The sequence below is a fragment of the Falco biarmicus genome, chromosome 8, assembly GCF_023638135.1.
Source record: "Falco biarmicus isolate bFalBia1 chromosome 8, bFalBia1.pri, whole genome shotgun sequence".
NCBI lineage: Eukaryota > Metazoa > Chordata > Aves > Falconiformes > Falconidae > Falco > Falco biarmicus.
In genome coordinates this window covers 4,813,311-4,836,463 of record NC_079295.1, presented here as the reverse complement: position 1 = coordinate 4,836,463, position 23,153 = coordinate 4,813,311, and the positions used below count along the sequence as shown (strand labels likewise).

The following is a 23,153-nucleotide window of genomic DNA, read 5'->3' as shown; positions in this document are numbered from 1 at the left end:
CTTGTGGAATTGCAGCTGCTGCAGTAACTCACTCCAGCCGAGTTCCTGGGTGTCTACACAACAGCCAATGCAAACTTGTTTTATCTGACAGGACAACAGCTTTGAGCAATTCATTATTAACTACTGTAATGAGAAGCTGCAGCAGATCTTCATTGAGCTGACCCTCAAGGAAGAGCAGGAGGAGTACATCCGAGAGGTAAAACGTGAACGGGTCTTTCCTTGTCCTCTCCTCTTCCCATTGTCCCTGTGAGGTACACAGGCATCCAAGCTGGAACCTCTTTTTAGGGAACCGTCGCTTTGTTGACCTAGCGTGGAGCATGTTTGTGTAGGACCCTGTGGTAGTTACACTGAGCAGGAACGGTTGGCTTGGGGTTTGTTTCACATGATGAGTCCTCCAGGTAAAAACCAGACCGAGTGCTCGTCCATTTGCCACAGTGGCTGGTGGTTCTGAGCAAAGGCTAATTAATTTATTAGGAGGCTAATCTGACATCCTGGTATTAGTGCCGTTACCCTACAGCCTGTGTTTTGGGTTACGCAGCGGTACCTAGGATACACCCCAACAGCAGCCACAGCTAATCCTGTGCCAGAGGGGGACTGGGTAGGTAAAACAAGAGCACGTGAGAGGAAAGAAACGGCAAATATATTTTTGGTTCTAGTTTTCTTTCAATTAAGTATTAGAGGGAGCTGTGTGAGCTTTATGGGTAAATTTGAGATGCACTTTGGAACCCAGACTCTGGTGTTTGATGTTACCCTGTAAGTGAACATCAAGTTAAAGTTTTAGTGGATTTTAGGAGTACCCCCATGATCTACAGAGCTCAGATGAAATATCGGATCACAGCTGTAGAAAACTGGTGTATGCTGTCTGTACTCAAATTGGAAGATACCACTTCGCTATATAAACATTCCTAAAAATGTAAATAAAGTTCCTGCCTTACAATCCTGAGGATAATATTTGGGCGTGTCTTTTTTTCTTTTTGCATTCAGTGGTGAAACTCTTGAAACATCGTCACTGCAATTTGGTTCTTGAATGATATTTCAAATGCTCTGATAAAACTTAACTGCGAGAAGTATAGCACAGAACGCAAATGAAAAAGTAAATTTGTGCTTTCTTTCTCCAGTCCTTTGCCCTACCAGTGTTACCCCCTGATGCATTTGGCATCTCATCTTGGAAATTTTATCACTGATATTTGAAAAAAAAAATAGGGTATTAGGAATATCTGAACAACAGCCAACCTTTGGATTTTTCAGATGGTCTCAGCTAAATTTAGCCCTCTTTCTTCCTCCCATTAAAAAACAAAACAAAACAACAACTAAGAGCTTAGAAATGTTGCTCTCGGCTGCTTGCAGGGCAATGGGCCGGTTCCCTTGCAGGCAGCGGGAGCGTGGGCAGAGGGTGCTGGGGCGGGGGAGCGTGGCGAGGCGCCAGGGGAGTGCATGGGAAGCTGACACGGGTGGGGGAAAGGAATGGAGAGCAAGTTTGGCAGCTGCTCAAGGGCGGTCATTTTGCACAGATCATGTTAGTAGTAGATGATTGCATTTCTTTCTTAATAAATAAAAGGTTGGTAAGCCTATAGAATTAAATCTGAAAGTAGTATCTTAGGTAAGTGGAATATAATTGCCTAAAGGAAAAGCTCCCTGTTCATCCTTCTCCTGTTCACACATTTCTTTATTTTTTTCTTACAGGGGATTGAATGGACTCATATTGAGTATTTCAACAACGCTATAATTTGTGACCTAATAGAAAATGTAAGTTGCATTCAAGAATTTATCTGAATAATTTTTTAATGTGTGGATTAAATTTACCTGTAGAGTCTGTACGCAGCCTTATGCACTTTGGTTTTGTAAAGCAAGTCACTCATTGTATTAGTCATCTGATTTTTTTATGGTAAAAGTTGATTTTACTTCAAAAAACTAATATATAAGGCTATATGTTACTTTGTTAGGAATGTTCAGTAGCACCCGTGCAAAACAACAAAAAGAAAAATACCCAAACAACTCTTAAATGTTTACATTTAGTGCTGTTTTCAATAGCAGATACACATGCAGCATTGTAAACATTTCTTTTTATAATGACGCTAGAAAACTCAATGGCTTGTAACTGAATGCCGAGTACTGAGTACGGAAAGTACTTGCATCTAATAAGAGGACTTCCTATGGACTTAGCGCTGCAAGGAAGGTAGAATTCCTTAAAGAATAGTTTTTAGCCATTAACAGAAGACATATGCTGTTTTTTCCCATAAACTGCCTACTTTGTTAAGTTGGAGTTTCTAGAGTCTGAATAAATGATGTGAAGCTCCAACATGAAGTTCAAGATCAGAGAAGCGGTCTTTTAAAAATGCAGATATGAAAAATCCGTTAGAAACAGGGATGAGGAAAAGAGCCACACTTCGAGGTGGCTCGTGGAACGTTTTTCTGGGTAGCAGAAGTCAAACAGGTGAGCAGCCTTGATGGAAACAGACACTAAAGCTCTTGTCCTGAAACTTCAGAACCAGACTGGAATCCTGGCCATGCTAGACGAAGAGTGCCTGAGACCAGGAACCGTTACCGATGACACCTTTTTAGAAAAACTGAACCAAGTCTGTGCCACTCACCAGCATTTTGAGAGCAGGATGAGCAAGTGCTCCCGATTCCTCAACGACACCTCCTTGCCTCACAGCTGCTTCAGGATTCAGCATTACGCTGGGAAGGTACCTGGTGGAACTGGGAGTGCGCGGTGTGTGGGGAGCCTTGTACCCCGGGAAGCCCAGCGATGGTACAGCAGGGAGGCTCTTCATCCGCTCAGTGAGGTTACAGAAATGGAGGAGAATTCCTTGAGTCAGTAGCTGATTAAAAAAAATAATAATAAATTCAGGTCTGTCCTGATCTTCTCAGTCTTAAGCCTGAGATTCATGATTTGGGGTGGAAGGTTTTCTGAGATCACAGTACTCTAGCTGAAATCGAGGGCAGTTCGCTTTCCATCAGTGGGAGAGGATGTCCCGTGTGCTTTGGTGGTGAACATCTCCTCCTGCTAGGTCTCTGGAAATGAAGCGTTGTTTAGAATGACAAATTTTGCACACATATGAAGGCAAGGTATTTTGGAAGATGAGGTTTTTGTCACCGAACTAGCTGAAGTCCTTAGCCATGTTGGTGAGAAAGTGGAGCTTCTTTACATGTGAAGGAACTGAATTTATTCTGACAGTCTGCATTTAAAGAGATGGAAGAGAAAGCTATACAGGGGGCTTGCAAATGTGTTTGCTTTTTGCGACATAAGCAATATGAATAGATAACAGTCTTATAGTTTTTGATGTGTGATTCAGTATGACTTTTTATTTATTAAAATGAAAATAATTAAATTCTTTTAAAGAAGACAAAACCAATGTAAAAGCAAGTGTAGGGGCTGAAACTATTCTTCTTGTTCGAATCTGCTGAACCGTTAATTTCACACAATAAAGAATATTTGGGAAGTGTTTCATTTTCCTAGGACTGTTTAATGTTTCCCTAGGTTTTAACATTTTCTCAGTCGTACAATTTTGAATAGCTCAATAATTTGCTCACTCAGAATAGTCCTGGAAACACCATACTTGCAGCCTTTGAGGCAGCCGTTCAGTAACTTTGTTATATGCATTTGCCAAGAAGATTTTGTAACTGCATATAATCTATTGGGGATTAATACTTAGGTTTCTTTGGCTGTCAGAAATTCAAAGCAAACTGGAAATGCCCCGGTACTTCGAGAAGACTGTGAACAGATGGTGCCTTAGCAGGCGGTGAGGGTCTATGATTGTTATGGGCATTCACTGACCCAGCAGAGCAGTCAGTGAATTCCTCCTATTTTGGGAGGAATGTTGTTTTTCCATCCTCAGCGGAGAACATTTTGATCTAGTCACTGGACAACAAAAGTCTGACCCTCCTTTTATGAAATATAAGCAAGTTCACATGAATTGTTATTTCAGTAGCGGCATTTGCCACACCTGCAGGAACGGAGACGCATGCTCCAAAGGAAAACGCTGCCCGAGTTCCCAGTTGCTTGCTGTTGTGTAAAACATGGCTATGTCAGTATTAGCTGTATTCAATATTCTGTGTACATAGTACATATCTACACAGAACTGAGAAATCATGAAGCTGAGGAATCCGTGTTACCAGCTGGATGACTTGTCACAGTTAATCAAACTAGATTCCCTACCCTCAAAAATTCAAAAAGCTAGTGGCAACCTGAGATCTACTTGAAGTTCCCCTGGATGCCTCCTGGGTCTCCAGCGGAGAGCTTTGCATTCGTGCTTCTTGTTGTTGGGCCGTTTTCCTGCTAAAAGTCCTTTAAAATAAGTCCCTTGAGGTCTGCAGAAGCTGCTTGCTGCTGTGGTATCAGGAGGTGATACTTCATATCTTGTATTAGTTAGGCAAATAATGTAAGCATTAGTACTTTGAAAGGAAAAGGGTTTTTTGCTGCTGTGATTCAAAATAGAGGGAGGAAAGCATTTGTCAGCCAAAAAAAGGTTGTTTTGGAGTATTGTCAAGTGGTGGTGCATTGGAGCTAACACGGGAGAAGGGATTTTTTCCATTACAGAAACCAGACTTGATCAGCACAAGGAACTGTTAGTGGTGTGAGAAAATGCATCTTTCTCAGGTAGCATGTTCACAGAAATTTTATCCGGCAAAAAGTCTTCCAGATGTCAAATCTGAAATGAAAGCTGAAACATCTTTTGTTTGTTTTGGATCGTGAGAAGGCAGGATAAATCAATTTCTTGGGTCAATTTTGAACTGGCCTGTGTTGCAGTTCAAAATGTGCTCTGACGAGACTCTTCTGTCTTGTTCAGGTTATGTACCAGGTGGAAGGATTTGTTGACAAAAATAATGATCTTCTGTACCGCGACCTCTCCCAGGCCATGTGGAAGGCCAATCACTCCCTTATTAAAGCCTTGTTCCCAGAAGGTAACCCCGCTAAGATCAATCTAAAGAGACCACCAACAGCAGGTTCACAGTTCAAGGCTTCGGTTGCCACCCTGATGAAAAATCTTCAGACCAAAAATCCAAACTATATCAGGTCAGTTACCCTGTGGCAAAGCTTTTGTGAATTTATATTCGGTGACGTTAAATATAATAATAACTAAAAATTCTTGATTTCCAAGGATAAACTATTGAAATCTATGGTTTAAACTCACAATAATAGTTGTTGACACATAGTGCTGCAAACAAGCATCCCTGTTCATTTCCTTTTCCAGATGCATCAAACCCAACGACAAGAAGGCTGCGCATGTTTTCAATGACGCCCTGGTGTGCCACCAGATCCGCTACCTCGGTCTTCTGGAGAATGTGCGGGTCAGGAGGGCAGGTTATGCCTTCAGGCAGGCGTACGAGCCGTGCCTGGAACGGTACAAAATGCTGTGCAAGCAGACGTGGCCCCACTGGAGAGGGCCAGCCAGGTAGGAAAACAGCGGTGTTCTGACCTGTCCTGTTCCAGTGAGGGAAATTACTGCCTTCCTCCTATTCTGATTTTTTTTTTTTTAAATTTATTGAACTTTCAGTTATTTTAAAAGTAAATTTAGAAGTAGGCTAGTGCAGCTCAAGTGTTTTACCTGTATATTGTTCTTTAGCATCTTGTTCTGGATTTTGGATGAGTTCGTTCACTGGCAAACGTAATTTTCCGTAGGCTAAAAATTACAGTTCCTTGGCAAAGGAGGTGATTTTAGTGATGAACTGATCTACTAATGGAAAAGATTTTGTGTGTGAGCAAGGAAGTCGCGTTGGGTTTGGAATATATTGCAGCCTTTACTCATCCGGGCCTGAAAGAAAGGGTGAGAGAGATGCTGGAGTGGGATCAAAATGACTAGGAGGTCTGGAGAGATCAAAAGAACGCTTATCTTTAATAACCGACTTTCAAAGTATAGGAACACCCACTTCTTTGAAGACAGGCATGCAATCTTCCTCTGTCCTTTCAAGAATAATTTTACATAATGATTGGAGAAGAGCTATGAGATGATACCTCTTGCAAATCAACTGTGTTAAATATATAATTTTCAATTGCATAGTATTCACGTGTATAAAAATAGATGACATCTTGGGTCAGCAAATGAGCTTCTCTAAATCCTTTTTGCACATGGCCACCAATAGCATGATTTAAATTTCTTTCATAATAGATTAATATCTTTAGCTACAATTTAAATCTTTAGGTTATTGAGATAGCAGTGGGAGTGCAGTATTGACAGCAACAGTGTTGTTACAGTCATAGCAAAGATCTGTGTGACTCCTTTTTTGTTGACATCCATAAAATTTGTAAAATTTATAAAATAGAATTGGTGGCGTGTAGAACGTTAGCATATGTCAAACTCATTGATCTTTTTTCACATTTTGACATTAGCGCGAGAGCTCTTCCTTTTTCCTTCCTTTTTTTTTTTTTTTTTTAAGTAAGCTCATTATAGATGTGGGAGGAAAAGATAAGCCATTGCTGATTCTGTTAAATAAAAATTGCTCTTTTTTCATCATATTATTCTGAGTCTTTACAGTGATTATTCTTGCTTTTAGCTAAATAACCAGTGAGTAAATGAGTTAGGTTTTCAATCTTCTTATGTCAAGCACTATTTAAGAATTTAAAATATGCTTTCATATACTTCCTGTAAATTAATCTGTGAATATGTAAACTAAGAAGTTTTAGAGCTGGGGGTCATGTTTGTTAAGCTCGTTTACTTCTTACTAGGGCTGGAGTAGAGGTACTGTTTAATGAATTGGAAATCCCTGAAGAAGAATTTTCATTTGGCAGATCAAAGATATTCATCCGCAACCCAAGAACAGTAAGTGAGCAATGTCTTCTGCAAAATCAAGCTGTCTTTCATGAGGATGGCCTGTTACAAACTGCGTAATTCACTAGCTGGTTACTACAGATTTTTCTAGATATGGTGTTTTGCTGTGTTGCCTTGAAAGATAGCATTGAAAAAGGCACTTTTTAATATTAGACCTGGTACAATTGGTGTGAATTAAGGCTTTGCAGTAGCTGTCAGCCTGAATTTAATGTAACTTCTGTGCAACAAACGGCATCTGTGCCACAAACGTTGCTGATGTAGCTGCCTGTAGCTCTGGAGATGAATAAAGCAAAAGGCATCTGAAGGGGGGCTTGAATGACAGAGAGATTTCTCTTGCAATAGCACTGCTTATGGGTTTTTTTCTGCTCTCTTCTCCCTCGCTGTTTTTCTTCCAATGTCAAACAAAACCCTACAAACCCCCACACCCAGCTCTTCAAACTAGAAGATCTGAGAAAGCAGCGGCTGGAGGACCTGGCTACTCTAATCGAGAAGATTTATAGAGGTTGGAAGTGCCGCACACACTTCTTGTTGATGAAAAAAAGCCAGATTGTGATTGCTTCCTGGTACAGGAGATACGCGGTAAGATACTGTCCTTATTAAATGGGTGTGGGGTTGTGTCTTCATCATTTAATACATTTTTTCGTAGAACCTTGCTGCGGTATTTCATGCAACCTTCATACAATATTTATCCTTGATATATATGGAGAAGTGCTGAAAGAATTCAATTTTATGTTAGTATTTCAGTACCAATAACATGCATAAAGACAATTCTGTAGAGCACTATTAAGCGTTTACATTCTGCTTCTGCTTAAAATATTAAAAAGCTCACCAGAGTCCGTTAGCTCCAGGAGAGCAGGACTTGGTGGCCCAGCTGGGAAGAGTCTGTTTCATTCAGCTGGAGCGGTATGCTGCCTGGCAGTTACAGGGCTTTCAAAACAGATGGTTAATGTGTGAAAAAAAATGTTCAGTAATATACATGTGCGATTCTGTGGAATTCAGTCATTCCTAAGGCTTTTTGTATTTTTGCCTTTTTTGGAACCTTTGCATCTGAGGCTCAACAATGCTGCTTGGGAGCATCCCAGGGATTTGTTTTAATGATAGCTCATAAGTCGTATAGTTCAGTATTGATGCTGAAACAGTTCTAAAACAGTTCCAAATCTGTTTGTAGACTGCGTATTCCATGTCATGAACTGAACGGTACTGTTAGATGGCTCGTGTTTCTTTTCCTCAGTTAGTAAATAACATTGACCTAAAAACAGTAAATCTTTTCTAAGTTTTAAAACAATTACTACACAGCTGCATTTTACTAGTGTGTGCATATCCGAAAGCTTGATGAAATATAGGATACGGAAAGAAAGCATCTTCTTAAACTGCAAGTTGTAGAATGACAATCACTGGTTTTTAGTCAATGAGCGCTTCTGTTTAGCGTCTTGAAAGCCATCAGTGTTTGGTTCAGTTGTCTTGGATAATTAGAAGTACAGGTCATTTGGAAGAAATATGAATAAATGCTTTTTTACTGTGAAAACTCTTCTCTCTGAACTTCCATGACCGAATGCACCGCTTCTACAAACAACATGATTACAGAATTGCATCGTGCCCACATGGCTTCATTATGATCTCAGACAATCTTAATGATTTGAAAATAGAGTTGCCACAGCTAGATTGGCACAACGTTTAATGTGAAGAAAGGAAAACAAATTTGTGACCATATTTACATCATTAACTGTAGCCCTTTATTGGTTCACTGGTGAACTGTGGCAGCAGTTGTCTTTGAATGGAGGATGAAACCATAGCAAAACTCTCAGAATTCCTTACGGGTGACAATAAAAATACTCCCTCAGCCTCCTCCTGTAGATGGAGGGCACTATTCTCCTAACCCAACGTGACTGTTAGGCACTGTGATTTGGAGTGTTTCCTAAGGAATTCCTTCCTAAGGAACCAAGCTTTTTTGACAACTCCTTCTGCTGGAGGCTTGGCCAAAGGATCTGCAGACACTTGCCTGTCTTTTCCCTTGCAAGGCATGACGGATGTCAGCCATGGCATGAAGGTGGCCTTGGGGGGATGCTGGCTTGCAGAGATGTTCACTGCCATTGAGTGGGCTGACTGTGCGGTCTAAAAGCCTTGTTGCAAAGTCTGTCAGCTGTTGTTCACTTAGCAGTATACTAGGCACTGGTCTACTGGAGGTCTGACTTTTTAGGAGGAAAATGCTCGGCTCTCTGGGAAATTTAACGTTCTGACTGGCATACTTGAATTCCAGCATGTTATTCTGGAATCCATGGGTTCTCTTTTTTCCTGTTCCTAAGTTATCATCAGCATTTGGTATTATGAAGGGACTGTGGGTAATAGGAACAGCACAAGTCTTATGAAAAGATGGCAAAAAGCTTAGCCAACGAACCTGAGCATTTGTGATGGTTTGTATGCTACCCTGTCGGTGGGACAGACAAATAAAGCTGCTACTGTTAGTGTTTAATCCATGTCACTTTTGTGCTGCTGCTGACCATGAACTTAGTGTTTCTGTACACAGAGGGTGACATTGTCCGTGCAGCGTTGTTGATGTGCTTTGTTTCCCCTCTGGTTGAGTACAGAATCTACACTCTCATCTGCATGATGAAAAATTGTTCAATTTTTACGTTTAGTGCTTGTATCCTTAATCGTATTTTCAAATGTTAGTAATGAATGTTTTATTACACAGTATTTTGCAGTTGCAAATGTTCTAAGTATCACATATTTACTTCCAATACAGCAACAAAAAAAGTATCAGAAGATAAAGAGTTCGGCTATTATAGTTCAGTCTTACATCAGAGGATGGAAGGTGAGTTTTCTGTTGCAGCTGTGTCTGCACGGGGAGGTAAGGAGCGGGTCAGGAAACACATTCCAAATGCACTGAGCCTCCCGACTTCCACGCCAGCTCCCACCGAGCTGGGGCTGTGCCACGGCTGCTGTTAAATGCTTGCGTTTGCCATGAAGAGGTGGGTTTGGGACATCTGTGTGCAGCCTGGGCTGGCTGCATGTCCCTGCAGATGGTGCCCGTGGGTGGCTGGGACCGTGCTAGCTTCTGGGTTGTGCTTGGGCCGTCTTCTGCCGGAGAATTTGGCCAGAGGTGCCCGCTTCACGTGTGTCAATGAGGGAGCCTGATGTTCACAGCAGATGGAGGTACACGCAAGCGGGCAGCCCAGCAGCTCTGGAGCGGGGTTCTGCCGCTGGGCTTAGGGAAACTGTGACGTGGGACTGATGTGGAAGAACTAAGTTGTGGTTGGAGGTTATTTTATGGTAAACAGGATGCTCAAAGAATGAACAAGATTGAAAGCAGGTTGACAATAGTTTAGGTCACCTGGGCAGTATGTTGCTGGGGTGAAGCCCTCGATTCTGTGTGTGCTTGGCGGAGGGGTGGCAGCGCCCTGTGCTCAGCCTGTGCTGGGCGAGTACCTTGTGCTGTGTGCCTGTCCCCTGCCTCAGCTGGCTACGGCTTGGCTGCTTCTCTGAGAGCTTTGTACTTCATGAAGGGGTAATCCTGCACCTGTAGTAGAGGCTTAAGGAGTGATGCTGAACTACCAGGTGAAAATGCAGTTAACAGCTCACAGGAAAGTGGCCACAGTGCTTAAAGAAACTACTGCTGTCCAGCTTCAGAGAAAAATGTTTTCTTGTTAACCATCCGCCACCTCACAAAATGTGGCTTTTTGCTCTGTTCAGGGAAGAGAGGACTGCCTTTAATTCTAGAGTCAGTTCCCTTGCTCTCAGGTGGGGAAGGAGGGGGCTGCAGTTACTAGCTGTAGGTGTGAACAGCCCTCTCCTGCCCAGAGGGTTTTAAAGTTTGCCAGCAATAAGCTAGCATCATTTGACAGTGCTATTTTTCTTGATTTTTTTTTTTTACTTTGTCTTTATTTTGTTTAAATGAGTTAAAAATACCCTTCCAGTCCAACTGTTGACACGCTGTCTTTTCCCATGAGCATTATTTGAAGAAAACTGGGTAAAAGCATCATCTCATCTTGAGTTACGGTTTTCCATTTCTCACTGGAGAACACGCTTGTTTGTGGTAGTGCTGCCCTGGGTAAAAGCCTGGTGTGACCTCAAGTGTGACCTGAAGCCAGGCAATTTATTCTTTATTGCAGTGCAAATGGCTAAGACGTACACCGTGTGGAGCAAAAGCATTGTTGCCGTTGTACAGACAGACACATAGGTATCTTGGGTGATGCAGCAAATCTGGGAGACAACTAACCATTGAGCTGAGATCCCCTGCACTGCCCATCCCGAGCTCTCACTGCGTGCAGAATCCTCCCGGGACCAGCGGACGTTAGGCTGCGCAGCATTTATGAATTTATTTGCTTGGAGATTTGGAGGCATTGTTGGTTTTTTTGGTTTTGCCTAGATTTATAGGTTGCAGTGCCTTAGTTGAAAATCATTAAGAAATGATAGTAATTTTTTTTTTAATAAAACAATCTTTTTCAATGGTTTACAGGCTCGGAAACTTCTTCGGGAACTTAAACATCAGAAACGTTGTAACGAGGCTGCCACAGTAATTGCTGCTTATTGGCATGGTACCCAGGTAAGAGAATGGCAACAAATTGTGCACTTAGTTGTCCCTACATAGAATGAAGAAGGCCCATCAGGATAAAGTTATCTGGGCATATTTTCAGTGGCTTAAACTGCTGATTTTTTTCTTTAATTATTTAAATTGTTTTGGTTGTTTGTTTCTCTTGCTGCTAACATTCTTTTGCTGGTGCAGTCTGGGAAGCTGGGACATGCTTTAGTATTTGCTGTTTGTAGTGACTTGTTTCTTTCTTTCTTTCTCGCACCATTGGGGACTTGCAGTAACCTTTTCTTTCCTAAGCTTTTCTATATCCCATTTTCAAATGCATCACAGGCGCGAAGGGAACTGAGACGACTGAAGGAGGAGGCTAGAAATAAACATGCTATTGCTGTTATTTGGGCTTACTGGCTTGGATATAAGGTACTTCATGCATATATCACATGCCCCCCTTCATTACCCAACAGTATCAACGTTTAATCGGTAGTACATAGTGAGATGTGATGACTAATACAATTGACTTTTAGGTAATAGAGCATGATCATTGATTCCTTCCATTTCCATTCATGCCACACTTAATAAATCTGACAATGTCTTGTACGTCAGTTTTTTGTAGGGTAGGAAATTCTCTGCATGGCAACCAACTAGTGATTTGCACTAACAAGCCATTAGACTAGATTAAAAACGACTAGACTGCCGTATTCTCAAAATAGGAAATGCATTTAACTAAATGTAAATATGCAAAGCATGGTTTGCAGGGGGAAAGGAGGTTGGGGGGGTTTGCTGTGTTTCCCACCCCCCGCCCCCCTCCCAAGAAGTGCTTTCAGTGACACTGTGTTAGTGATCCAGCTGAGGTTTTCCCCAGGCTGTGTATTCTGCACCCTGGACAGTCTTCATTTACAAGTTCAAACCAAGGCTAGTAAGTTCTACTAAATATTAATTTTAATTGGTTTAATTGATTCACTGGCTGTGATTTGAACCAGTAAGAAAATTTCCGTAAGTAAAAGTAAAGCGCAGTTTTATGACCTGATCTTTTAGCAGTAAATGATGGTAGTTTGCAATTCTAAACTTCCAGCCCTAGAAAAATCCCAGGAATTCGAGCATCAGCTGTTTGTTTTCAGAAGCAAAGTCCCACTGAAAGATTCTTACTAATCCCCAGCCTGCTGTTGTGGGTTATGTGAACATAGGAAATGCTGTTCACTAGAGGCCGAAAATATATTGGCTTTAATTAATAAATTTGTAATCTAGTTGAAAACCATATTCAGTAAATACATTAAGTTGAAAATGTTTTCCAGTTGTTATTTAGGTTGGAGGGGTGGTGGTAGGATGTTGTCAGAACACCTTGCCAACTAGATGGAGAAATGTGCTCAAATTACATCTGGAGTATAGTGCTGAGTTTGACCTTTGCTATTTTGATATAAATCTATTAGATTTCTAATGAAATGGCAGCCCTGGGAATCCACACAAACATGTATGGAATTTCCCTTGTACTAGAGACACTCTGGAACTTTTCAGTTCTAGCTTGATATTTAGGTAGCTGTGTAACTGGACAGACTCACTGTTTCCCCTGTGGTTGTTTCAATGCAATACATCGGTAAGTTATTTTATTTTTAACCAGAGGTCCTTTCACCCCCAAAATCGCTCAGCACTGCAGAAGTGGTACTTTCTTTCCTAGGTTTAAGATATCCTTCAGAATTAAAAAGGACACATCTGGGAAGTGGATGCAATAGTGTTACCTGTCTTAGAGCTCCTCGTTTAAATATTTAGTAGATTTGGATAGTTTTTCACATATTTTAGTAGTTGTTTTTACCAGTTGACTCACAGGAATTTCAGGCAAAAATTACATCTTTATTCCTTAAATTATTATAAGTAATCAAAATAGAATAATATATATCTAAAGATAATAATCTAAAAAGATAATAATCTAAATTGAATTAAGATTAGAAAAAGAATTACAGTATTCGATAAGAGGGAGAATTGGTGTGATGTTTTCTCTTTTCCCAGGGGAATGCTGAAAACAAAAGTTTCTGAAATTTATTGTCAGATAACTTGCATTACCAAAAAAAAAAAAAAAAAAAGAAAAGCTCTAGACCTGAAGTACTCCTTCCTTTTCACAAGACAGACAAACTTAGCTTTGCAGAGCCCTTGTTTTCACAGCACTGTGCAGTAGGAGCGTTTGTCCCAGGCAGAGCAGTGAGAGCACATTCTGTGAGTCCAGGTTAACCCCCGCACCTGACCCAGGTTAACCCCCGCACCTGACCCAGGTTAACCCCCGCACCTGACCCAGGTTTTAACCCGCCCAGCTGTGCCGGGGAAGCGCCGCTGGCACAGGCTGGCACCGCTGTTGCACCGCTGCTGATGGCATGTATCCCGACACGGGCAGATGCGTGGCTAGAGCTGCGGTCACCGGTGCTGTCAGACTGGAACTCTTGGTTTTACTTGGCTTTTATCATCAGATAACTGAATAACAAATGTCCTGGTATCTCCTCAAATGGGAGATGCTGTGAAGTTGCCCACGCTTGCCTTTGTGTTTAGAATTGCAAATTGCTTGCCTAAACCGGGAAGGATTGATGAAATGTAGGTGGGTGCCTGTCTCTTTGCCCATGAGGAAGGCACTGGGTTTGGGGGGGGTGGGGGGGTTACCCCTTCATTCCATAAAGACAGACTGGAGAAGATTATTAACCAGGCTAGAGAATTTTTTTTTAAGGTACATAAAGATCAAAATAAAAAACACCCTCGGGAATGAAAGCCCTCACCACAGTGCCGGTAATTCATCCTTACATACCTGCTTTCAGAATTGATTCTGCCCTGGCCAGGCACTCACGAGTGGAAGAAGTGACTCGATAGGGAGATTTTAGTAGGTCTTGATTTTCATACGCATCCTTTTGGTCACACAGCTGCGCAAAGGTCTCCGTTAGAATCGGATTAGGAGATACCTACCGCTGGCTGCGAGCTGTGCTCGGACGAGGAGATGGAAACGTTGGCAGTGAATAATGGGGCTGACAAAATTCTGACCTCTGTGTGCCCCTTACGCAGCATTGGAGGCTTTTTTTGACCTCCTCTGTGGCTTCACACCAATCCACACTGACACGTTGGGTTTTCAAGGTTAAATGCTGTTCTTCCACCTTTCCGTGTCTTGATTGTAAGTTGGCTGTCCTGTTTAGGAGAAGCCTTTTCCTGGTCGTTGTGCTGTCTGCATCGGGCTGTCTCTTTTGTTCACTATCTGAACCTTTTAGGCTCGAAGGGAGTTGAAACGCTTGAAGGAGGAGGCTAGGCGTAAGCATGCTGTTGCAGTCATTTGGGCTTACTGGCTTGGACTGAAGGTACTTTCTCAAACCCTCTCATCTGTCAACATGAACTCAATAAAGTGTGGCATCTTACTAACACTTAATAAACAAGCGGTTGTGTGGGCTCACTAGCAGGGATGGTTTTTACACAGAATTGCGTTGCTTGATTTTGTCATGGATTTTACTGAAACATTCCTGAGCTGAAAACGCCTCATTTACAGCAGTATTGAGGCACCAGGTGTTTTTTGTCCTATTGGGAATTTGAAGCAAAAGGCAAATGTCAGATTAAAGGGACTGTGTGACGGTTGTTGGCTTAAAAACCTGACCTACGTTGGCAAAGATCCTATCCCGAAAGATTACAAGGATGTATTTTCTTCTTGTGACCTCTGCTTGTTTGAATGGGAAGCGGGGTGCAGCTGTGTGCCTCCACTGCTGCTCACGCTCAACCCCTGCCCAGCGTCGAGGGCACGGCGCAAAGCTAACAAAAACTAACGTCCTCTTGCCTCCGTCAGCCTTTCTAGGCCACAGCATTGCATGCACTTGCCTATGGCTTGTGGCAGCCATGAATTCCAGAAAATTGAGATGTCCAAGGGTCTTTTGGTTTCTGTCCCTTGCTTTCAAGGACTGGTTGGCAAGAGAAAACACATTTGTAATCTGGAAGAATGTAGTTCTGCTCTGTAAATAGACGATGAAAATGGCATCTTGAGATGTTTCGGGTCTGTGCCCAAACGATTTACATGATCCAGCTTCCAAACATCATTGTGCAGACGCAGTCCTGAAGAGCTGCGGAATCTGAATCCCTTCTGTCTGGCTGGGTGGCACTTCTGCTAACAGGGATAGCGCAGGCTACGGGCGTGTAAAAGGGAGCATTTCGCTTGATAATGCAAAGTCCAACTTCGTATTCTCGTATACTTACCCTAACAGTGATGAAATGGGGAAAATAGTTACAAAGCATATCATTCTATATAATATATTATGTATATAAAAAATTCCATTACAATACCCACATGGAAACGAGAGCTGGAAATCCAAAGGAGCCATTTTAAGAAGTCCTTCTGCAGAACAGAATCACACTTTAGGTACTACTGCCAAAGCAGGTCTGTTTTTAGGATTTCAAAACAAGAACATGTCCCTCCTGAGAGAACTCAGAGGCTGTTTTATATCAAACAGCAGCATTTCAATGAAAACTGGTGAATCCAAAAATCTTTAAGGCACATTACAGCAGGAGTATGTTTCCACCTGTCTGTGCTGTGGCTTTTCAAAGTATTTTTTTAAATAGTGTAAACAGCACTTCCATCTCGCCTGGCAGGCGCAGTTTTTTCTGAATAAGGTCATAGGCTGTGATTGCAATATATCACTGCTGCCACAGGCAGTTCTCATTTGATGGCAAAGTATTTTCACCCATAACATTTCCAGGTGAAGATTTAAAGTCGATACAAGTGATCAAGATTAAACCATTAATTCCTGTGTCTTTTTTTTTTTTTTTTTTTGATTGTACAAGAAGTAGATGTTAATAGCGTTTGTGGTACTTCCGAGATTTAGGCTTTTCTGGAACGGCTTGCGTTTCCCAGTGCTTGCTTTGCAGCTTCCCTGCAGCGCCAGTAGGATGTGGGGTGGGGGTGTTAGTCCCTTTGTTCCAAATTAATTTGCACACCTTGCAGCTCACGAAGAATTATGTAAAGCAACATCATTAAAGAGAGTCTATGAGAACGTGGTGAGATTTGGGATTGATTGTGGTTGGAGTGGCTTTGAGTGTGTTAATTTCCATCCCTGAATAATAAATAAAGGATGTACGTTAATTACAGAGCACTAAACTTTACAGAAAACCCGTGAAGAAGAATACTTTTTCTTACAAAGTGAAGCGGAAAAAGTTATGTGCATACAATGGTGACAGATGAACGCTGTCAGTTTTGTTGATGCATCTTAATGTGTAATTAAGCAAAACCGATTTATCTCTGGGGGATTTTTTAATCCCAGAACAGTGACAGATTCTTGCTTTCATAATGCTGGCTGATTTTAAAATGCATCACCCTCAGTATGGGGCAGAAGGTGTGCCAGGGTAAGCCGAGGGACCTTTTTCTTTATAAGTCGATGTGGGTTTTTCCCTCTATGGGTTTCCCTCGATTTGCTGGTTACAGTGAGCTCGGTAACACACAGCGAACGAGCTAAAACCACAAAATTTGCTCTGGGGTAAATTATGCAAAGCCACGATGTTTTCTCTGATTTTTTGTTCCAAACTTGTAGCAGGTGTGTTGCAAACTGTGCCAAAGTTTGAGGAAAGCTGGGGGATGTTTCAGCTAAGGTGATGTGAGCCTGGGCTTCACATCGAACAGCAGACCAGTTGTGCTCTCCCTCAGACTGCATTTGCCAAAGGGAGGAATTTCAATACTGTGCTAATTAGCACTGATAGAATCAGGAAGGGCAAAACCAGTACTCTGAAACCTGCATTTACATGCATGTATTAAAAATTAGTATCACCCACAAAAAATGGTTTTCAGTGATCACTTTTTCTATATATTTCCCCCCTCCCCCCCCCCCCAATTCTAGAAACAAATACCAAGCTTGCTGACATTAAGTGACCTTTGTGTTGATTCTCTGCTCTTACCAAGCACCAAAACCCTTTTTTTCCTTTTGGAATGAAGACTGCTTGTGTGAAAAGAGTTTTTTCATGCATAAGGCTGTTTGGGGGGGGGGGGGAAGGAAATCCCTTTGTTATTATAGAAAACTCTGTGTATTAAGAATCTTCAAAGAGAAAAATTAGAAACAGTTCATCACTTAACTGTGTAATTAACATCAGTTCAGTGTCTCTTCAGACACAATAAAACGTGTGTCACTGACGATACCTCACTTTTTCCAGTCTGACTTTATGCAAAAGCCTTGTGAAAATGGAGTCATGCTGTGAATTCAGCCATATTTGAATAGCTTGCCTTTTCAGAGGAAAGTGTTTCAAGTTCTCTGTGAAATTTGCAAATGACTGTTCTCAGGTCAGGCGAGGTAATTTTCTGACCTCTTGGTTCATGGTCTGGTTCATGTATTTTAAGTGTGCCCGGTTCGTGTTTCTGTTTCAGGGAACACTTTGCATGTTTGTATGCTTTTATACTATTTTCTTCCATAGAGCTTTATAAAAATGTACCTGTGCAAACAAATCTGTTCTCCATACCCACTTTGAGGGTTTGTTTTACTTTTCAGGTCCGTAGAGAGTACAGGAAATTCTTCAGAGCCAATGCTGGAAGAAAAATTTATGAATTTACCCTTCAGAGACTTGTATGTATACATCTGTACAAAGCACATGTAGATTTTCTGTGTTTAAAATTGTTTTATAGCAAAGTAACAGCTGTAGTTTGGCCTTGATCATCTTTGTAAGGAAAGGTCCAAGCTCAACATATGGAAAATTGGCAACTTAAATATTCTGATGTGAGGAAAGGATGGTGATAGTGTTTTGAAGGTGTGGGAATGGTGCTAACTAAGCATTTGCCACACTTCTGTGATATCTAAATCTGTGTTTCTCGATATACCTGGCTTTTAAAATCCATATTCAGGTTTAGGAAAGCTTAGCGTTGTGGTTTGGTAACTGTGCTTTTAATCACAGAGCATCTGCTTTTCCTTGCTGGTTGACATAACTCTGGTATTTGAACATTAATAAAACATCTTGCTTCAATTTTATCACAGATGCAAAAATACTTCCTGGAAATGAAGAATAAGATGCCTTCTTTATCACCAATAGATAAAAACTGGCCAGCAAGACCTTACCTTTTCTTGGATTCAACTCACAAGGAGCTAAAGAGGATTTTCCACTTGTGGAGGGTAGGACACATTCTGGTCCAGTCTGTACAGAGCTTCATCACATCATTTCCAGTAGTTTTGTTCATGAAGGGCCTATTTTTAGAATGTATTTCTTCCCGTTCCGGCCAGGATGGTTTTATTTCTTTGGAAGAAGTAGGGGTTTGATTATTGTCTTTGGCCTACGAGGGGTACAGCTGTCCTGCCTGCCCCTTCCTGGGGCTAGGGAGAGAAGATTGCTTCCTGACATCAGCTTTTAACTCGACTCTAAAGCAGTATGCCTGTTGCCTGTTAATTGGCAGCTTATAATACTTGTGTCCGTGGCCAGGGCTGGGACTAGCTCTTAGACAACCATTGGAAACACGGGGTGGAATTTTTTACTTGTGAACTGTGGTTAGCTGAAATTTGGTTTGGATCCGCGGATGGAGAGAATGGTGAGAACCTGTGTAAGTGCTGATGAGACGTTTTAACCTTGTGGGCTGTGTTTTCTGTGAGTTGTCGAGGAACAGATTTTCTTTCTGAGCCTGCAAAACTCATCCTCTCAGCTGTGTTTTGTTCTTTTTCCCTGCTTACAGAAACTTCCACAATCGTGGAACTATACTTACGTTTCTGTGAACCCTTTTAGCACAGCCTTCCAGAGACCGGTATCTGATGGATTAAGCTCATGTCCAAATGCAACATGCTTAAGTGAGATGTTTTTGATACTTCTGAATTACACCAAAACCGGTATCTAGAATGGGTGGGGAGATAAACACCTCTGCTGCTTGTTAGTGTGCCACAGTGGCACGTAGGATGGTGCTGAGTCACTTCAGAAGTATACAAAGAATGTGCATTTTGAGCGATAAGCAAACATTAGCCTGTGGTGCTGTTGCTTCAGATCAGATTGGGAAGGATAATGTTTTGGTGTGTGTAATAAATCGTGTTTTGTAGTGTAAGAAGTACAGAGACCAGTTCACAGATCAGCAGAAGCTTATATATGAAGAAAAACTGGAAGCAAGTGAACTTTTCAAGGACAAGAAGGCTTTATATCCAGCCAGGTAATGACTGACTCCACCGCTTTTACTGTACAACACGTTCAGTATCCTTACAGAGATTTAGGAAACTAAGCAAGATTTTGCTTTTTATCTTAAGCAGGAAGGTGCATTTTCCTTGCTGGACAATGTCCCTCCACTGTTTTACTTTACAATCCTGGAAACTCAGCTCAGTTTGCTTCTAACACAGAGGTTGTTGCAGCCCGCTGATCCCGCGATGCTGAGCGCTTCTGTCCAGGATACACAATATGGTGTTGTTCTAACCCCTCGTGACCTGTTCACATCGTAAAAGTTTGGAGAGCTCATAGAAGGGAATAACTCTCACCCTTTCCCCTAGTTTCCATCACGCTGGTTCCTGCAGCCGATAACTGTCGAGTGAACTGTAAGTTGAGGCGTGCTGGGGAGCTCTTCTATGTTTGGACTCGGTACATTCAGCGTCACACTTTCATATGAAGACTAGGTAATTTAAGAGTTAGGTACATCGGTATATATCTTTTTGAAAGGATGCTTTAAAAAAAAAGTGCTTAGAAGTTAATTTCCATTTAAACTTTATTTTTTAATTGGAGACTTTTTCAAAATGTGAAATCTCTGCAAATAAGCTTTTTGGTGTCTCGGATTATTGAGTTCTTAAAACCTGATAAATTCTTGTCATTACTATCTGCGGAGCTAGCGTTCTTCAAAAAGGTGCAGTGGTATCTGATTTTACTTCAGGAGTGCACATTTTTTTCAAATTTTGCATGCAATAAGGCTGACGAGGGAGATCCGATGTCCTCAAAAGGAGTTGAATTGGACATTTAAAGTAAATATGAGCTTAGAAATTGTATTTTTCTTGAAAACAAAGGTCTTGTCCATCTCGGGAGAGTTTTCTTGAGAAGGCGTCGTTTGAGGTGAGCAGGAGTGAGGCACTGTGAAGCGAGGCTCGCTGGAGGGAGAGGCAGGAGTCTGCAGGAGTGGATGAGCGCGGCTCCATGCAGGGGCGAGCTCTGCCGGCTGTTCCTGTGCTTTACTGGTTTGCTTTGGTGTCATTTGTTATTGAGACGTTTCCTTTTTTCCTGTAACAGGCTCAGTAGATGTTTTTCTTTCTTCCCTTCAGTAGATCACTTATTTAACGGCTGGGTATGTTAGTTTGTGGTTTGATCCTTATTTGCTTTAGGATGTCTTTTTATCCTGCTGGGAAAAGAGGATACTGCCTTTGGACTTTTCTAGGAGCAAGCAGGGGTTTTTGCTCTGAGTCGTTACACATCTGATCAACGTATTGCTCCTTGGAAAGGAAAGAATTTTATTTATATCCCTGCTTTAGTACTTTTCACACCAAGACCGAACAATGGAATAATATACAGCAAAATATATATCCGAGTTACTTTTATCCAAGACATTCTTAAGTGGGGTAACATGCGATAGGGGGTAACTGTTGATTCCTTTAGTTTTAGCTCCTAAGTCATCATCATTTGATTAGGGACAAAGTCCACAGGGAATCTACTGTTTTGGTGACTATGGTTTCATAATGTTAATTAATAAAAACAAACAAAAACGCCAGCTCCAACATGAGCTTTCCCCACCCTGCACTCATTTAGAAACATTTCCATCTGTTTTTGTCTTGCATTCAGAGCTGATTAGCTCCTGTCAGGCTTTTTATCGGCCTAAGGGTGGAGGAAACGACTGTATAAAGTTTGTGATTAGTTACTATGATAATGAGTCATTGGATGTGGCTAATTTTCTGTGCTAATATAATTAAAGAACAGAAAGGGACTTCTTTTGAGTACTAAAAGACCAGTACCCTTCCTTTTCTCCCCCCTGCCCCGCGTGCCAGAGGTACACCTCTAAAGTCAGGGAGGGCTGGTCTGCGTAAGACGCTGGTTCCTCCTGGGCTCTCCCCTTGGCAAAGCTTTGCATTGACTACTTTGACTGTAATTTAATCAAAGCGATTAGTTAAAGTGGCTTCCAAACAAAGCAAGCAGCAACTGTGCGTGCCAGTTGTTAACTGCTGGCGAAGCTCTTGCTGTCCCCCCCTGAGGTGGGTGAAGATGGAGCGATGGGCAGGCAAGGTCCGGAGGCAGGCCTGGGTCACGGCTAAGGAACGCGGCAGGTCCCGAGGGCAGGCTCCTGTCTGTCACTGTGGAACGCTGTCAAAGTGCGTCCGACTGTGGAAACAGGAAAGAAAACTTCAGAGACTGTTACTGCTGATTTTAAATCAAAATTGATTGTATATGCAAGGATGTACTTGTGTCAGACATCCGTAGCAATTTGGCCCGTTTAATTGGAAAACGTTCCCAGAGCAAGGGAAAAAAAAAATCCTATTACTGTCTTCGGTGATAAATTTCTCTTTAGGCGCCATCATCATGCTGTTAATATATACAGGATTCTGTCTCTAATACACGTACTCTTTCTTACTGCTCCTCTTTTTTTGCCTTTCCTCAGGGATAATGTGCTGGGAGATATATCTGTGCTACTCTGTAGCAGTTCCCAAGTTATTTTCAGCTGACGTGGTTTGCCGGCACGGCACCGGTGAACACCGACACGGCTGCACGGTGGTGCCGACCAGGGGTCCGGGGGCAGAGCGCACTGCGTGAATGCACGCTGTGTTAAAAGCCCCATTTGCATTCGCTTATATGATTATTCAGTTGTCTAATTATCATTAATAATTCTACACAATACTATATAATAATCTTATAAAATAGTACTGCTATATTAGATATATAATACCTAATAATAACAGCATTGCTGTCGCTTGAAACAGGTGGAAATTGTAAGTAGCGGTTTCTGGGTCATGTTCTTTTGTTAAAAATGGAGCAGCAAACAGCTTTCCGTGGCAGAGGGTGTATCAAAGCTTCAGGAAGCTTCTGGCACTATAGAGTCATTGAAGATGGTGTTTGGTGCATCTCCTGGCCCCACAAAGCCTGAAGCAGACTGTGGCTGTTTCAGGAGGCTTGCTTTTTCCCTGAGATTCATATTTAATTCGTGGTTTTTTTGTCTTTTTCTTGGGCAGTGTTGGGCAGCCATTCCAAGGGGCTTACTTGGAAATCAGCAAGAACCCCAAGTACAAAAAACTTAAAGATGCTGTGGACGAAAAGATCATTATTGCCGAAGTTGTGAATAAGATCAATAGAGCCAATGGGAAGGTAATAAGATGGAATTGTTTTATCTGGAAAGGTAGATCATGTTTGTTATAAATCAACTGTGGGAGACTTTCTTTTTGTCATCTAAACAGTCTGAGGATTTTTCAAAATGCTTTTTTTTTTAAGGACAAGACTGGAAATGTTGGATCCATGTAAACTGGTGATTTTAAACACCTCCTTGTTTGCTTAAAAATGCATTTCCTTCAATGTAATGTGCTAAAAATTACCTAAGTTTAAACACCTGGTTTAAATTTACAGAAGGATTACTAATGTTTTGTTTGGGTTTGTAGTTTTCAGCAACTTTTCCAAACTAAAACGTCATCTCACCAACTGGTAACAGGACCGTAATGATTCAGAACTAAATGTAGTCTCTGCACCAAACTCAGATCTCCTGTTTGCCAACCGAAGAAAATAAATACTTAGAGAATATTATTCTTGTTCAAGTATTTAGAAAACTTAACCTTTCAAGGTTCACACTGTTCTTCAAGCTCCTGATCATCACATTTCATTAGGTTTTAAAACTCTGAGTACCATACTCTGCTAGCTTTGCCTGTCTTCTGACTGATACCAAAAGCTTTTTGGAATGAAGAGGCAAGTTTCTTGTATCATTTGAATAAAGCTGTTAAATGTGCTGGGTACTTTTT

At 41.6% G+C, this 23,153-nt stretch overlaps 1 protein-coding gene across 4 annotated transcripts in view; it reads left to right on the top strand.

The window, feature by feature from the left end:
• Nucleotides 1-23,153, top strand: part of MYO1B (myosin IB) — a 113,226-nt gene that overhangs the window by 82,410 nt on the left and 7,663 nt on the right. For 2 of the 4 annotated variants that reach the window (XM_056348385.1, XM_056348384.1), the window contains exons 14-28: nucleotides 92-196; nucleotides 1,684-1,746; nucleotides 2,487-2,687; nucleotides 4,791-5,017; nucleotides 5,196-5,396; nucleotides 6,668-6,761; nucleotides 7,200-7,349; nucleotides 9,514-9,582; nucleotides 11,227-11,313; nucleotides 11,632-11,718; nucleotides 14,532-14,618; nucleotides 17,772-17,846; nucleotides 18,252-18,386; nucleotides 19,293-19,399; nucleotides 22,380-22,512. In XM_056348385.1, the coding sequence (XP_056204360.1) occupies nucleotides 92-196; nucleotides 1,684-1,746; nucleotides 2,487-2,687; nucleotides 4,791-5,017; nucleotides 5,196-5,396; nucleotides 6,668-6,761; nucleotides 7,200-7,349; nucleotides 9,514-9,582; nucleotides 11,227-11,313; nucleotides 11,632-11,718; nucleotides 14,532-14,618; nucleotides 17,772-17,846; nucleotides 18,252-18,386; nucleotides 19,293-19,399; nucleotides 22,380-22,512 (1,821 nt within the window). The remainder of the gene's footprint in view (nucleotides 1-91; nucleotides 197-1,683; nucleotides 1,747-2,486; nucleotides 2,688-4,790; nucleotides 5,018-5,195; nucleotides 5,397-6,667; nucleotides 6,762-7,199; nucleotides 7,350-9,513; nucleotides 9,583-11,226; nucleotides 11,314-11,631; nucleotides 11,719-14,531; nucleotides 14,619-17,771; nucleotides 17,847-18,251; nucleotides 18,387-19,292; nucleotides 19,400-22,379; nucleotides 22,513-23,153) is intronic. The other 2 variants (XM_056348386.1, XM_056348387.1) reach the window with 2 other exon arrangements.